The sequence below is a fragment of the Aulonocara sp. 'chitande type north' Nkhata Bay genome, linkage group LG22, assembly GCF_057382095.1.
Source record: "Aulonocara sp. 'chitande type north' Nkhata Bay isolate Kocher_YH1m ecotype deep benthic linkage group LG22, A_spYH_male_GT1.1, whole genome shotgun sequence".
NCBI classification, from domain to species: Eukaryota; Metazoa; Chordata; class Actinopteri; order Cichliformes; family Cichlidae; genus Aulonocara; species Aulonocara sp. 'chitande type north' Nkhata Bay.
Window position 1 is genome coordinate 7152668 of NC_141364.1, and position 15073 is coordinate 7167740.

At 36.2% G+C, this 15073-nt stretch overlaps 2 protein-coding genes across 2 annotated transcripts in view; both read right to left on the reverse strand.

Moving 5' to 3' along the window:
- Positions 1 to 15073, reverse strand: part of LOC147303385 (class I histocompatibility antigen, F10 alpha chain-like) — a 101303-nt gene that overhangs the window by 22698 nt on the left and 63532 nt on the right. The gene's annotated exons all lie outside the window — the stretch shown is intronic.
- On the reverse strand, positions 408 to 14646 carry LOC147303387 (class I histocompatibility antigen, F10 alpha chain-like). The gene is made up of 4 exons (XM_086281253.1): positions 14469 to 14646; positions 8133 to 8393; positions 1488 to 1766; positions 408 to 736 (listed from the first exon to the last, which is right to left on the reverse strand). The coding sequence occupies exons 1-4, from the start codon at positions 14644 to 14646 to the stop codon at positions 408 to 410; spliced, it is 1047 nt and encodes a 348-aa protein (XP_086137379.1).

Sequence of the window (15073 nt, forward strand, 5' to 3'; positions counted from 1 at the left end):
CAATCATGTACAATAGCTTCGTTTATGGTCACTACATGTTTGTCTCACTAATGTTTGTTTTCATTCCAACAATAAAAGTTCTGCCATTAAATTAAATTTCAATACATTGCCAAAAAATTTGAACATATGTTTCAAAATATACATTTTCCCCAATTTACTATTTAATCTTCTAAAACTGTCCATTAGTCAGATAATCAGTGGCCACACATGAACATGTTTTATATTCATCAATGTTCAGCAAGAAAAAAATGTGGTGGAAAAACACAACTTGGTCTAAACTGATTTAGGTCTTAAAATTATTCTGACAGAAGCTGACAGAAAGAATATCAAAGCAAACAAACTTTCTCATCCAACATGAACCACAGGGTATTGCAGTAATTCAAGTGTGTGTTTCCCATGTTTATCACTCATCTGATCCTGATTCCAGACTCACTTTCATTGGTCCTGATCTCTGATTTGTCTAGTTTGGTGACGATGTCCTCGTTCACACCAGAGAGCTGAAACACACATCTGTATCTGTGCCAGTCTTCAGGTTTGACTGATGAGAGATCCAGGTCAACACTCATCTGGAAGGTCCCGTCATTGTTGGTGAGAATCTCTCCTTTGTTCACACCCTCATGAAGCTCCACTCCATCTTTTTTCCAGACCATCTCGGCTCTGTTAGGATAGAAACCTGTAGCGTGGCAGGTGACTGGAGAGGAGGAAGACTTCTGGAGGAGAGACACTGAGGGACGAACTGGAGAGATATTAAAATTATCATAAGGAGTGAGAAGGATTAGAAATGAGTATATCAGAGCTAAAACTGTGGAAGATGATCTGCTATGACGACCAGGAGCAACTTTAAAAGATTATTATTATTATTATTATTAAAACCATACCAATGTCTTTTGATGTGATGTAGTTTATTAAATTAAATTAAATTTAAAAAATGTATCAAAATGCCACGCGAAGTGCAATTATATTAACCCTTTCACACATAGTGGTCACTACAGTGGACAACTATTCAAAGGCTGTTTTCTTGTATTTGTGTCAGTGTTGATGGTAAACTTGCACATAAACCACTACATTGGACACTGATGTGTCACTCCATAGGCAGGGTTACAGTTGTTACAGTTGCTATAATTGTTACATATATTGTTATACTGTTATAAAATATTTTTAAAATATATTTAAAAATATATTTTTGTTATGTTATAGTTTTTACACAGTGTATATTAATTATTCATTTGTCAAATTCATAAGTCAAAATGTTTGTTGTACAACTAAGTGGACGTGTAAAAATACTCTTTGAAAATGAAAAGTATATGTTTAAAAAAATGAAGTTCAAAAATCTTTTTTTCATGCCTTAAGATGAATAAAAATACTCAAGAAAAAAAAGCTCTGATTGAGGTTTTCATAATTCATGCATATAAAGGTTAATTTAATATCATATTAAGTAATAAACTGAGACATATAACTTTTAATCTAATTCTGGTCATAGATTTTACCTGTTTTCATCAGAGAGCTCCTCCCATAGTTCACATACTTCTTCAGCCACTCAGGACAAATCTGGGTGAGGTAATTCTTATACTGTGTGATCAAAGCTTTGTTACTGTCCCACTTCGTCTTTGTCCTGACAGCCTGTTGTTTTGGAGCGACCCACGTCTCTGTCTTCAGGTCAAAGCTTATGAAGTCCTCTCCATCATAGCCGTCTTGGCGATATCCATTCACTTCACCTGTTTCTTCATCCCATTCACAGCCGTACATCCGCTGGACAATGTGAACACCTGACAGAAACACAGAGACAAAGACTGCAGTGAACCAGAGAGAGGCTGCACTAAAGTCTTACACTGACACAGAGACGTGATCAACATATAGAGGATCTACATTTATGGCTGCTTTTGTCTCAGTGGAAGATTTTTAAAACAAATCATCATTAACAATGTAGATTTTACAGAAAGACACTGGGAAAAAACAGAATTAATTTTCTCCCGTTAGCACATCTATGTCCTGCCTGCAGAGATATCACTGCACAGTTTATCTATGCTGCTGTAGGTGGAGCAACTTCCTGTGAGCTGCAGGATCAGACAAACACACTAAGCTGGATCCTCAGCAGCCGACACAGATCCTGATTCTAGATTTACTTTCCATCCTCTGAAACTCTGCAGCCGTCATCAGCCTGTGAGAAACTAAGCACCAGACTGTCCTGAGGTTTTTCTAGAGGTGTCTGTTTAATATGATCATGTGACATTAATCTAATCTGGAGTTCTACTTACAGCATTTCAGGCTCCAGCAAATGCTTCATGTCATCATTGATGACTATGCAAGAAATAATTTTTGATAAATCAGTTAAGTTCTCTGGTAGCACGGTGGCACAGTGGTTAGCACTGTTGCCGCACAGCAAGAAGGTCCTGAGTTCAATTCCACCATCAGGCCGGGATCTTTCTGTGTGGAGTTTGCATGTTCTCCCCGTGTTTGCGTGGGTTCCCTCCGTGTGCTCCGGCTTCCTCCCAGTGTCCAAAGACATGCAGCTTGTGGTGATAGGTTAATTGGATAATCCAAATTGCCACTAGGTGTGAATGGTTGTCTGTCCCTGTGTGTTGTCCCTGCGACGGACTAGCGACCTCGCCTCTCGCCCTATGACAGCTGGGATAGGCTCCAGCGCCCCCCACGACCCTGAAAAGGATAAGTGGAAGCGAATGGATGGACAGTTAATTTCTTGTGCTGTGACCTGACAAAAAGGTGAAAAAGGTTCCCCTAAGATTTTACAACCATGTTGTCATTTTTATTACATTTACTAAGAGCAGAGGACTGAAACAATAACTCCGACTTTGAATTTGACTCCATGCTGGGACACTTTGGTGTTTTTCAGCGCTGTGACCAGATCAGATTTTGCACTAAAAATATTAAAACATTCATGTTAATGATATTATTGGATGTGTAGCACAGAGATCTGTGAGCGTCTTTGAGTAGGAACCTGAGCGCCGCTGATGCTGTGATGAGAGCCGACAGTCTACAGGTGAGAGCGACACGAGGAGTCATTCCTGCTTTTAGAAAATCGCTGCTCTCAAAGCCACGAGAAAAGCCTCGGTGCATCATCACAGGTATTTTCTTTATATGAACATGTGGAGTTACACACCATCTAAGTTCAAATTCCACACTTTTCCAGCCCGTTTGGTTAATAAATTATATTAAAATTGCTAATCAATAAATCAGGACGCTGTGAATGTCCATGAAAATCTCGCAAAAACACCTCCTTATAGGCGGCAACAAAGTGAATGTGGGATGAGCTGGTGTTGTCTGCACTCCTTTGATTGGAGTGTAGATTAAGTGGAGGAGAAACATGGGGAGGCCCTGCATGAGTCAAGAAAACGCTCACAGCTGTCACTGAGAGAGGTGGGCGGGTCGATCCAAATATCGATAGTATTGATACCAACACTGGTATTGGTTACAGATCAATACTAGCATGACTGGATTGATACTTTGCTTTTATCCTTCATGTTCAGTATGTAGCCGCTGAACTGTGTTAATTATTTCTGTAGTGGGGATTCCCTTTGTCCAACCAAACATCCTACAGCTTAAAATTCACAAGCCACTGCTGCACTGTAGTAATGTTTTGTATGCAGGCAAAAGAAGTCCAACTATCAAACTCGAAAGTTGCATTTTATTGTTTATTTTTCCAGTTTGGAAAACAATAACAAAGATCCATCTTTGTTCCTCCCCGCTGCTTCTCCTGCTCTGGTAAAAAACCATAGGCCCACCCCAGTGCATTCTGGTCCTATACCAGTCCCTTTATTTATATATAAAAAAAAAAAAAGACCTTACAGTTCTTCCTGGCTGACTTAGCAAGATAAACAACAAAACAAAACAAAACAAAGCAAATATTAACCTACAAATAAACTTGCAAATAACCCAAAAATATAAACAAACCAACAACAAACACCAACAAATTTCAGAATAACAAAAATAAAGAATAAATAGCTCCAACAATTTCTTTGGAAGAATAAACCTCAAACATGCACTATGAAAAATGTCCAAACCTTTTTGTGTGCTTTAGAGACAGAATTTACATCACAGGTCTCCAAAAAACTGAGTTTCAAAAAGCATGAAAAGCTGAAAAGTGTGTTTTGTTGTGTCAACTAATTATTGTGGAAAGTAACAATCACAGTGATATAGTGGTCATGGCTCACTACTCTCCCCCAATTAGCTGCCTGAATAACTTGAAATTATTGGAGCTGATATTGACAATACTGCCCCTGTTGAAAGTGTGAATGTTGAATGTTTTTGTTGAAATGTCCAGGCAAGTATACACATGTTAAATGACAAGATATACGTGTTCAAATAGCGTCAATTAACTCACAACTATATGATAATTCTTCATAACTAAACAATAAGAACAAGTAGTCTGATGTCCTGTGATCATTATGAAGCTATAATTTGAAATACAATAACACGTTAAGTTTTTGTACAAAGTATCGGTGTCGGATCAGTATTGTTGATACCACCCTGAATATTACATCACTAGTCACTGAGCGCCGGAAAAAGCAGCTCAGTGACTCGCCCAGTACGCTGTTATTTTCCGCCGCTCTTAAATGTTGCGTAGATGAGTGACCAAAGCTGTGTTTAATGACCAAAACAACCCGTGGGTTTTTTCACCGCTCATAGGGAGGCTTTCTGGAAGGATTCTTGCTGAATTTTACGGCGTCCTGATTTAACGACACCACCTTAATAATCAACCTTCAGCCAGTTTATGGGAAAAGTGAGACATTTTAACAATTTACTTTCCTTGATTATATTTTCAGGTTGTTGTTTATTAGTAAAAAAAAAAAAACCCATTAAATTTTAAATCTGGGACCAAAAATATTAAACATCGACTGAAACTCATATTTACGGTCTTATTTTTAAATAGGACAAAAATCAGTGTAAAATTTAGAGAAACTGTTAACTGTTAAACGTCTGTCTGTTAGTTTGTGTTTCTTATTTTTGGTCTATCTACTTCTCACCAAACTGTTGTACTATTGAAGTAAAACTAAAAGTTAAATATTTATTTATTTTCCACAGAGTAGCTTTAAGTTTGTCACCGAATTATTTATGGAACCTCTGCTAATGAAAGATAATCCTGAAAACATTTCCTCATGAAAACGGGCTGAATGTTTTATTTTCATGCATTTAGTTAAATTCATTCATAAAGAGGCCGTGGACAGTGAACGGGTCATTCAGCTGTCTCTACTTTCAGCCAGAGGCGGAGGCAGACATATGATACACCCGGGGCTTAGCCCTAAAGGGTAGTATGCATGTGGGATTGGGGGGGGTGTAGAAATGACTGAAAGATTAATAGGCTCTGTTTTGAGTTTTGTTCAAAAAAGAATGACTTCATATTGGGAAAAATATATATCACATATGCAGGACACCTTAAGCTAGTTTTTTAATTAAGCAGCAAGGCAGAACAAGGTCAGGGCTGCATCAAGACACGAGGACTAAACCCCAATTCAACCAGACCCAGAACTGATCCGGAATTAAAACAGGACTACAACAGTTCAAAATCAGGACTACTGAGGACTTAACCAAGACAGAACCAGAATCAGAACTAGATGATAGCAGCACTAAAAATCATCATAGACCTGCACTACACTTATTTTTTTAATTCTACCAAAGTACACTATGTAGATTCACAAAAGTTTATATAATTGTTTAGCCTTGTTGTGCAAACAAGCCTGCATAACTTAATAAATATAGAATTTGAAAAATAACAAACCTAAAAAGAAACACTAGGTACGAGATACATGAGTACCTATGATACGGTGATACTTTGGTAAACAACCATTTGACTAACATGTGTGTCTCACCTGCTCTTGTTCATCTCTGTTCTGTCCTCATTCTCCATCTCTGTTCCTCTCTCTCCCTCTCTGTTCCTCTCTCTCCCTCTCTGTTCCTCTCTCTCCCTCTTTGTGCTGACAATCATCAAATATACAGTTGAAACCAGATATTTACAAACTCTTCAGATAAAAACACAACACTTTTATAATTGTAACATCAAATCAGACTAAATGTTTATTTTTTTAGATTGATAAATATAAAAAACATATTTGTTAACTTTAAGAGTAAAGAGAGAAACTATCTGTATTTCTTAATTGTAAATGGCACCAAATTGTATTCAAATTGAGCCACACTTATGGAGCTCCACAGTTCTTTTTCTTGTGTTTTGGTTGACATCTCTTGATTTTCCCATGTCAAAGAAACAGGCTCTGTGTTTTGCCTTATATGCATCCACAGCTGTGCCACCAATTCACTCACATGGACTCTACTAACCAATCAGAAGCTTCTTCAGCTCAGAATAGAATCTTTGGAGTTTCTTATTAATTAACAATAAACTTAATGTACATGTGCTCCTAAATTTGATGAAAGTGATAAAAAAATAGACAGCTCCCTCTTTTTATTCTGACATTTAACTAATTCAAAACATATTTCAATATTTATTTAACCAAAACAAAACAAGTTTACTCTAAATTGATGTTGTACAGTAAAAAAATGTTCTTGTGTTTTCCCTAAAGTGTGTGTAAATATCTGGTTTAAACTGTGAATATACTGCTGTGTATTGAAGTTCCTCTTGTTTTGCATAGAAATATACTGAACAGCATACAAAGCATAATAAATAAAATAACATCTACCAGAGTTTTTTCTTTGAAAGAAGCCCCTTATGTCCATTCTTGTATATCAGTGCATTACTGAAACCGATTTATTTAGCCGTGGAGGGTAACAACTGAAAATATGAAATAAACACAGACTCTCTAAAGAAACAGCATTGTTGTTGTTCGGCTTTTCATTTCGCCATTTGTTGATTCACTTGAAGAGCAAGTAACGTAATATGGGTCAAGTGATCAGTTTGATATCAATCTTTCGTGATGCACCGTCATATTTACATTATTTGTACAGTACAAATGATTTGCTTTGGTACCTGGTCGAACTTCAGTTCTCCTCTGTCTGCCTGGCTCCGTTTCTCCAACAGCGCACTCGCAGGCAGCAGCTGCCCCGCCCCCTCGCTCAGTCGCTTAGTGTCTGAGCTCGGATCATACCAATATTAGGGGGGATTTACGCACAGTCGTAAATTCCCACAGTGTACACTATGTGCTTCGAATATTGTGTGTAGTTTTTGTTTTATACAGTTGTCAGCCAGGCATCTAACTATGAAAAAATTACACTCCAAAAGACCCCGGGCTTCTGACAAAACAACCCGGGCTTAAGCCCAGTAAGCCACCCGCTCCGCCACTGCTTTCAGCCTGTTACAAAGTCAACCCTATTTGATTCTACTTTTTGTATTAAATATAACATTATTATTATTATTATTATTATTATTATTATTATTATTATTATGTGTTTAATGGAATCTGGAAAAACTGTTGTCATAACTGTGCCATCACAGCACATTTAACATCTCAGCTAGATGATAAATTATTTCATCCTAAGATGCTGTTGATGGTGTCTGACATATTTTCTTTTTCTATAATTTATTACAACATGTGATTATTTGTGAGGGACGTCTGAACTGAGACACGGAGCGACTTCCTGTGAGCTGCAGGAACAGACAAACACACTAAGATGGATCCTGAGCAGCAGACTCAGATCCTGATCCTGGGTTTAAGTTTCCATCCTCTGAAACTCTGCAGCCTCCTATTGTTCTAAAAAAAATCGTATAACTGCGGGAAAACTACACACCAGACTATGTTGAGGTCTTTCTAGAAGCTTCCACTGAAGGAGAGTTTCAGTCCAGGATTGTTTTTATTAAAAGTCAAATATTAGTTCACAATAATTGTAAAACAAATACATCTCAGACTGATTATTTAGATCCAGCTGATTTTCTGGAGATTAATTTCTGAATAATCGATTATTAAGAAATTGCAGCAAAAACAACCATCAAGGTTTCAGAGGCAAAAAATCCTAAATATAAACCGAAAACTTCAAATATCATGAATTTATCTTTATTATTTGATTATTGTACTGTAGTTCTACATTCATTATGAATTATTATGTTAATAATTTTAATCTGTAATCTGAATGAAACATTTAATATGTGTGCAAACCTGTTTACTACTGTAAACAAAACACACTGAAAACATTAACAGCAAATATCAGTAAAAAATTAAACATGAACAAACCTCCAGTTTGGTTGAAGCGCTGCTTTGCAGTGTCAATGTTGGCTTTGAAAGACTGCTGGGAACCCCAACAGTTTGCAGTCTGACTCTCCCAGTACTGCTGATCTGTGTTCTTGGCAATCCAGTCCTGTTTGGGCTCAGCTTTCTCCGTGTTGCTGTCATAATAATCAATCTGAACATCATCAACCATCCCAACAACCACAAACTCTGGGAAGTTTGGGACTTGAGAGGATCCAGTAAGGAAATACTTCAGCGAGTGGGTCACTGTAAGAAACAGTTAATGTTGTGAGATCTCAGGAACACAGACTTATAAATTCTTTTATTTTTTAAATAACACAATAAGAAAAACTACAGCACATTAAGGACATCCTGTAATAATCCTGCTGTCCCTTCAATAAACACAAAATAGATTTATGAATAGATATTCAGTGGTTAATGTAATTTTTCTGATCCTCTTTTCTTCAAAACTTCAAATTCTAGTTTGAACCTGATTATTCACAGAAAGTTTTAAAACTGGTGTTTATCCTTCAGTTTGGTTTAATTCAGTTTTCATGATTGATGGTTTGAACTCATTATAGGTTTTAATTTAACTATATTTTTATTTTGTTTTCATTGTTAAACAAAATACATATTATTTTTAATCTGTGACTTCTGAAGTGAGTTGTTCTCTTTTGCATTTCAATTTTTGATATTTCAAATTATATGAATTGATTGAAGCATATCGATGCTTCTTCTTTGTTTATATTATTTTTATAGATTTTTTTAAGCTTAAAATTGTTACAGAAAGTTTTACTTCCAATATCTTTGATCGATAATATTATCAATAAAACCAACGCTAATGTTAGGTAACTATTATTTGGGGAATATTATCTTAGCAATTGTTATTTTATGGTTTATTCTGTAATCAGGTTTTCAGTTGAGTTTTCAGTTATCAAAAGTCAACAATATTTGTTAGTTTAAAACGCTTCTCATTAGCGCTCCCTGGTGGAGATTGTTTATAAATAGCGAAACTTTTCTGGTATTTCTCACCTGCAGCTTCTTATTGATCATTCAGCAGTGATACAAAAAATTAGTTCGTGATGGTATGTGTAGTGTATTGGCACTTTACATACATAAACTATCTGATATTATTAAGTAATAATGATTTAATTTGCATCTCAATTCAGTTCAATTGAATTCTATTTTATTTTATTTATACACCTCACAACAAAAGTCACCTCATTGCGCTGTTAATTAAGCAATAACGCCAGAAAAACAGTGAACTTCATATCCGGGTGTAACTACTCGTTAGTTACGACATGTGTGCGCATGTTTGTCAAACAGAAAATATTCACAAGCATAACACTGGTGAATAATACTGAAGACAATACAAAGCAGGAGTCTTTTAACTTTTAATAGACTACATCAAATGACATGTGGCTCTTCATATACTGAACAAATAATTTTTAAATAATAGTAAAATAAAAATAATATTTATAAAGATACTTAAATGAACTTTAGTTAACTTTAATAAGCAGCTGTTGTGTGAAAATGTTTTAAACCCTCATGAAAATTAAAATGGTACTTAGTTTTTAAAATAAACGTTTTAATTACTGTCACCAGATTATCATCAGATCCTCACTGATGTTTTATTTGTTGGACTGTTTGGAGAGACAGCAGAGTCACAACGCTTAAAAATGCATCACGAACGGTTTAAACCCGGAAATCATCAAATAGTTTGGGACATAAGTCACCTTGTTTTAATCTTTGCCTTCATCTAAACTTTAATGTTTATTATTAGGTATTGAAGAGATAAACAGACGATTTAATTACCTGTATAATATAATCGATTGTTTCTAAACACTGACATTATCTACACTGTAAAAAAAAAAAAAAAGTAATGTAAAAGTATCTTACTGTATATTTTACAGTTTTGTACTGTTTTTCTGGAATATCATTAAATTTACATAAGTAGACTGATTTTACATGTCAAATGTAAAATAACATAACATCACTGTAAATGTAATAAAACACAATTTTCTTGTTTTTTAAATATATTTTTTTGTACATATGCATTCAGTGGGGCAAAAAAGTATTTAGTCAGCCACCGATTGTGCAAGTTCCCCCACCTAAAATGATGACAGAGGTCAGTAATTTGCACCAGAGGTACACTTCAACTGTGAGAGACAGAATGTGAAAAAAAAATCCATGAATCCACATGGTAGGATTTGTAAAGAATTTATTCGTAAATCAGGGTGGAAAATAAGTATTTGGTCAATAACAAAAATACAACTCAATACTTTGTAACATAACCTTTGTTGGCAATAACAGAGGTCAAACGTTTACTATAGGTCTTTACCAGGTTTGCACACACAGTAGCTGGTATTTTGGCCCATTCCTCCATGCAGATCTTCTCGAGAGCAGTGATGTTTTGGGGCTGTCGCCGAGCAACACGGACTTTCAACTCCCGCCACAGATTTTCTATGGGGTTGAGGTCTGGAGACTGGCTAGGCCACTCCAGGACTTTCAAATGCTTCTTACGGAGCCACTCCTTTGTTGCCCGAGCGGTGTGTTTTGGATCATTGTCATGTTGGAAGACCCAGCCTCGTTTCATCTTCAAAGTTCTCACTGATGGAAGGAGGTTTTGGCTCAAAATCTCACGATACATGGCCCCATTCATTCTGTCCTTAACACGGATCAGTCGTCCTGTCCCCTTGGCAGCTCAGTATTCTTCTTCCTCCAAACACGACGAGTTGAGTTTATACCAAAAAGTTCTACTTTGGTTTCATCTGACCACATGACATTCTCCCAATCCTCTGCTGTATCATCCATGTGCTCTCTGGCAAACTTCAGACGGGCCTGGACATGCACTGGCTTCAGCAGCGGAACACGTCTGGCACTGCGGGATTTGATTCCCTGCCGTTGTAGTGTGTTACTGATGGTGACCTTTGTTACTTTGGTCCCAGCTCTCTGCAGGTCATTCACCAGGTCCCCCCGTGTGGTTCTGGGATCTTTGCTCACCGTTCTCATGATCATTTTGACCCCACGGGATGAGATCTTGCGTGGAGCCCCAGATCGAGGGAGATTATCAGTGGTCTTGTATGTCTTCCATTTTCTAATGATTGCTCCCACAGTTGATTTTTTCACACCAAGCTGCTTGCCTATTGTAGATTCACTCTTCCCAGTCTGGTGCAGGTCTACAATACTTTTCCTGGTGTCCTTCGGAAGCTCTTTGGTCTTGGCCATGAGTTTGGAGTCTGACTGTTTGAGGCTGTGGACAGGTGTCTTTTATACAGATGATGAGTTCAAACAGGTGCCATTCATACAGGTAACGAGTGGGGGACAAAAAAGCTTCTTACAGAAGACGTTACAGGTCTGTGAGAGCCAGAGATTTTCCTTGTTTGAGGTGACCAAATACTTATTTTCCACCCTAATTTACGAATAAATTCTTTACAAATCCTACCATGTGAATTCATGGATTTTTTTTTCACATTCTGTCTCTCACAGTTGAAGTGTACCTCTGGTGCAAATTACTGACCTCTGTCATCATTTTAAGTGGGGGAACTTGCACAATCGGTGGCTGACTAAATACTTTTTTGCCCCACTGTATTTAGATTGTAAAAATACATTCAGAAATGTATCATAATTTCACAAATATTTGTCTGTTATTTGAGAGATTGATCTGTTAAATTCAAATGTAATACTATGGAAAAATATATAAAATGATTGACAATTAATGAGAATAATTAATAATTAAAGGAGTATTTGAATTATAATTTTGCTGAAAATTTCATGTCATCTAGGTCTGTTTCAATAATTCAGAGGTAACAAGTGAAAATATAATTAATAGGAATAAAAACTAAAAAAAACATATAAAACATTGCACGGCCACGCTGTGCTAATTATATATTTAAAAAAATAAATGTAGAGGTAGGAATTGCAATTAATATAAATCTCAAAGTATTCACAACATTCCTGAACAGAAATAGGCCTCTGCACCTGGGGTGAGGGCGTGGCCATGAAAACAATGTTACATGCCATTGGATGTTGGGACACATAATAACATGACGCTAAGCATCGGCCAATGAATGTGAACTAACAACCACAAGGTCGCGGGTATGGCTGTGGAAAGTAGTGATGGTAAACTTGATTATTTTTGCTGAATCGAGTTTGAATGAGTCACTCACCAAAGTGAATCGGGTTTTTTTGAGTCATTTGAGTCACTGAGTCAGTTGACCAGAGTGCAAAAAATGTACATTTTCACTCAAACTTAATTTGTTTCTCTTGTCATGTATATCCTACTGCTAAGATGAGTGATTGAAAAAGAAAAACAACTATTTTTATGGAGCAAAAAAGAGCAAAAAGAATTCTAAAGGGAACATTTATTTTTATTTTATTTTAGTAGTATTTTCCTCAAATGTGTCAAATATATATTTTCCCATCTAAATGTCCACTGAGCTGTGAGCCAGGGGGTGGTAATGCGCCTTAACATTGGTTGCCAACCAAGAAGAAGAAGAAGAAGCTGCGAGCCAGGAGGGAGGGGGTGAGTGAGTCCTGAGTGATTCGCTTACGCTATGATTCAGCACAGGAAGGGAGGGGGTGAGTAGCTCAAATGTGTTGTTAGCATGTTAGCAGAGCGATGCTACTGTGAACCGAGGAGCTATTGTCTTGATGTGAGCTTCTACTCAGGGTTTTTTCTTCCAGTTCAGAGCAGAAATGTTTTTGTTAAGAAACTGGCTGTTGTTTTTTTCCCCACAGTTTTAATTATAAGCTAGATATATTTCTACTAATGAAATTAGTTTGCTAAGAGCAACAGGGATGAGTCAGTGAGTCAGTTGGGCTTGTGAATCATGATTCACGAGTCAGTAAAGTGATTCTCGAGTATTGAACGATTCATTCATGATTCGCGCATCACTAATGGAAAGCGCGCTGGAAGAGAGAGGTTGGTGAAAGATCATCCATGCAGTGCTGCAAGGCAAGTATATCAAACTCAGCTTAGTAGATTTAACTTGGAATTGCTTGACCACTATGAAATCAAATTGTAATAGGCTATACACTGACACTTGTGGTGCTTGCTCTGCAAACACAGTCCCATTCGTTCAGTTATTTTGGTAAAAGTTTGTGTTAAAGTGACAACTTACAACATATCAATACTTATCAGTTAAGTATAATCAGCATAACAATGAGGCTTTTGTTTTACTCGAGTTGTTCTTTGCATATGATTACTTTGCAAATTTCTCCAAGGGAACCCAAATGGCCAGCAGCAGCCCTGAATGTGAGACTTTCAGAAAGCTAGAGCTACTTCTAAACCTGCAGGTTATGTGCCTCAAATATACCCCTTTTCGTTGCTCCAGATGTGGGGAGGCAGATGAACGTTCGAGGTGGCATCGTCCCCTTCTTTTGTGCTCAAATGTGTGTTTGCATTACATTCTTTTTTCTACGTGCTTTTGTTTATGCATAAGTGTTAGTTGTTCTTGGATTGTTCCAGGAAGGGTTATCTTTTTGTCAATAAAATCCATGTTAATGATTGAAACAATGTCTCATGTCTTATAAGTAAAATAAACATCTACAAACTGCTCAAACACAACATATGATCAAGAACTAACATAATCTTGATGTAATTATAATCAGGGGTTTTGTTTAATAAGGGTTCTTTGGGTGTTTTGTGACAGATAAAACCCACAATCTTACAGGGAGCACACTTAATTCAAACTGAAAGTCCAGTAAATATTCAGGAAATTTATGTTAAATTACACTTCAAATCTAAATTTACATGTGATATTATGTAAAATTAACAGTGAATTGTAATTTTAAAGCCAATATCTAGTTTTTTGACATGTTTTGAAAGATAAATCAAATTATTTTGTGCTGTATAATGTAGTATTACATCAAATATAATTGAATATATAACTTTTTTACATCAAATAATGTTATTTAACCCAACTGTTAACTGTATATTTCTGTAAATTTAAGCATTATTATTCATATTGCCACATTCATTGACCTTGTTTATAGGAAATTTCATTGTTTAATCACATTAAAATGTTCCTAATTTAATGTTTAAAAGCACTTGAAAAAGGCAAAATCCCATGTAAAATTAGGGCAACAAATTGTATTTTCATTACTGAAAATAACCGTATTTTTATGAGGAAGTTATTTTCTGTTATTTTACGGTATTATTTTGGCGCCCCAGCTGCCGGAATAGTACTGTTTTTTTAAGATGTTTTTTTAACAGTGTACTAGGATCCATTACAACTAAATGTTTAGCGTATTTCTGGGGAGCAAACAGTCCATCCATTTGTCTTTCAAATTACATAAATCTGACATATAAAAAGACAGAAATATAACAGTCAAACTGACCTGCTGCTGCCCCCTGTATTCCCAGGAGAAGAAAGAAGATGAAGGCCTTCATCTTCTTTCTTCTTTCTTCATCTTCTACATTGTGACCATAAACATCCAAACCTTTAACAGACTTTATGCGCTCGCTTGTCCAGAAAAAGCTAAAGCTAAAATGGAGAACCAGGAGAAACGTCACCATTAGCCTAGATCAGAGCCAATAGGGATTTACTCTGAGAGTAAACGTCACTTAAATCAACGAAACTGAAAGTAAAATATTTTCATATGAAAAAAAGGTTAGTTTCATCTGGTCTTTATACATTTTTATGTTATGACAGGTGTAGTTCATGTTATGTTGGGTATACACTGTATAATTTATTTTCTATTCAGGGGATAAAACCTTGTTAAGTTTCTCAGTGGAGTGATTTGTATTAATTTTAAACGCATACACTGTAAAAAAAATCAAACTTGCAGTTGCTGAGCTTACAGTCATTTCTTTCACAATTCAACAATAAAAGCTGAGTTGCCCCATAAACTCAAATACATTAAGGGTTTCAACTAATCCTTTAACGTTTTGGAGCAAAAGTTGGTCTCAGATGAAATTTATTGCTGGCAAAATGAATGAATTC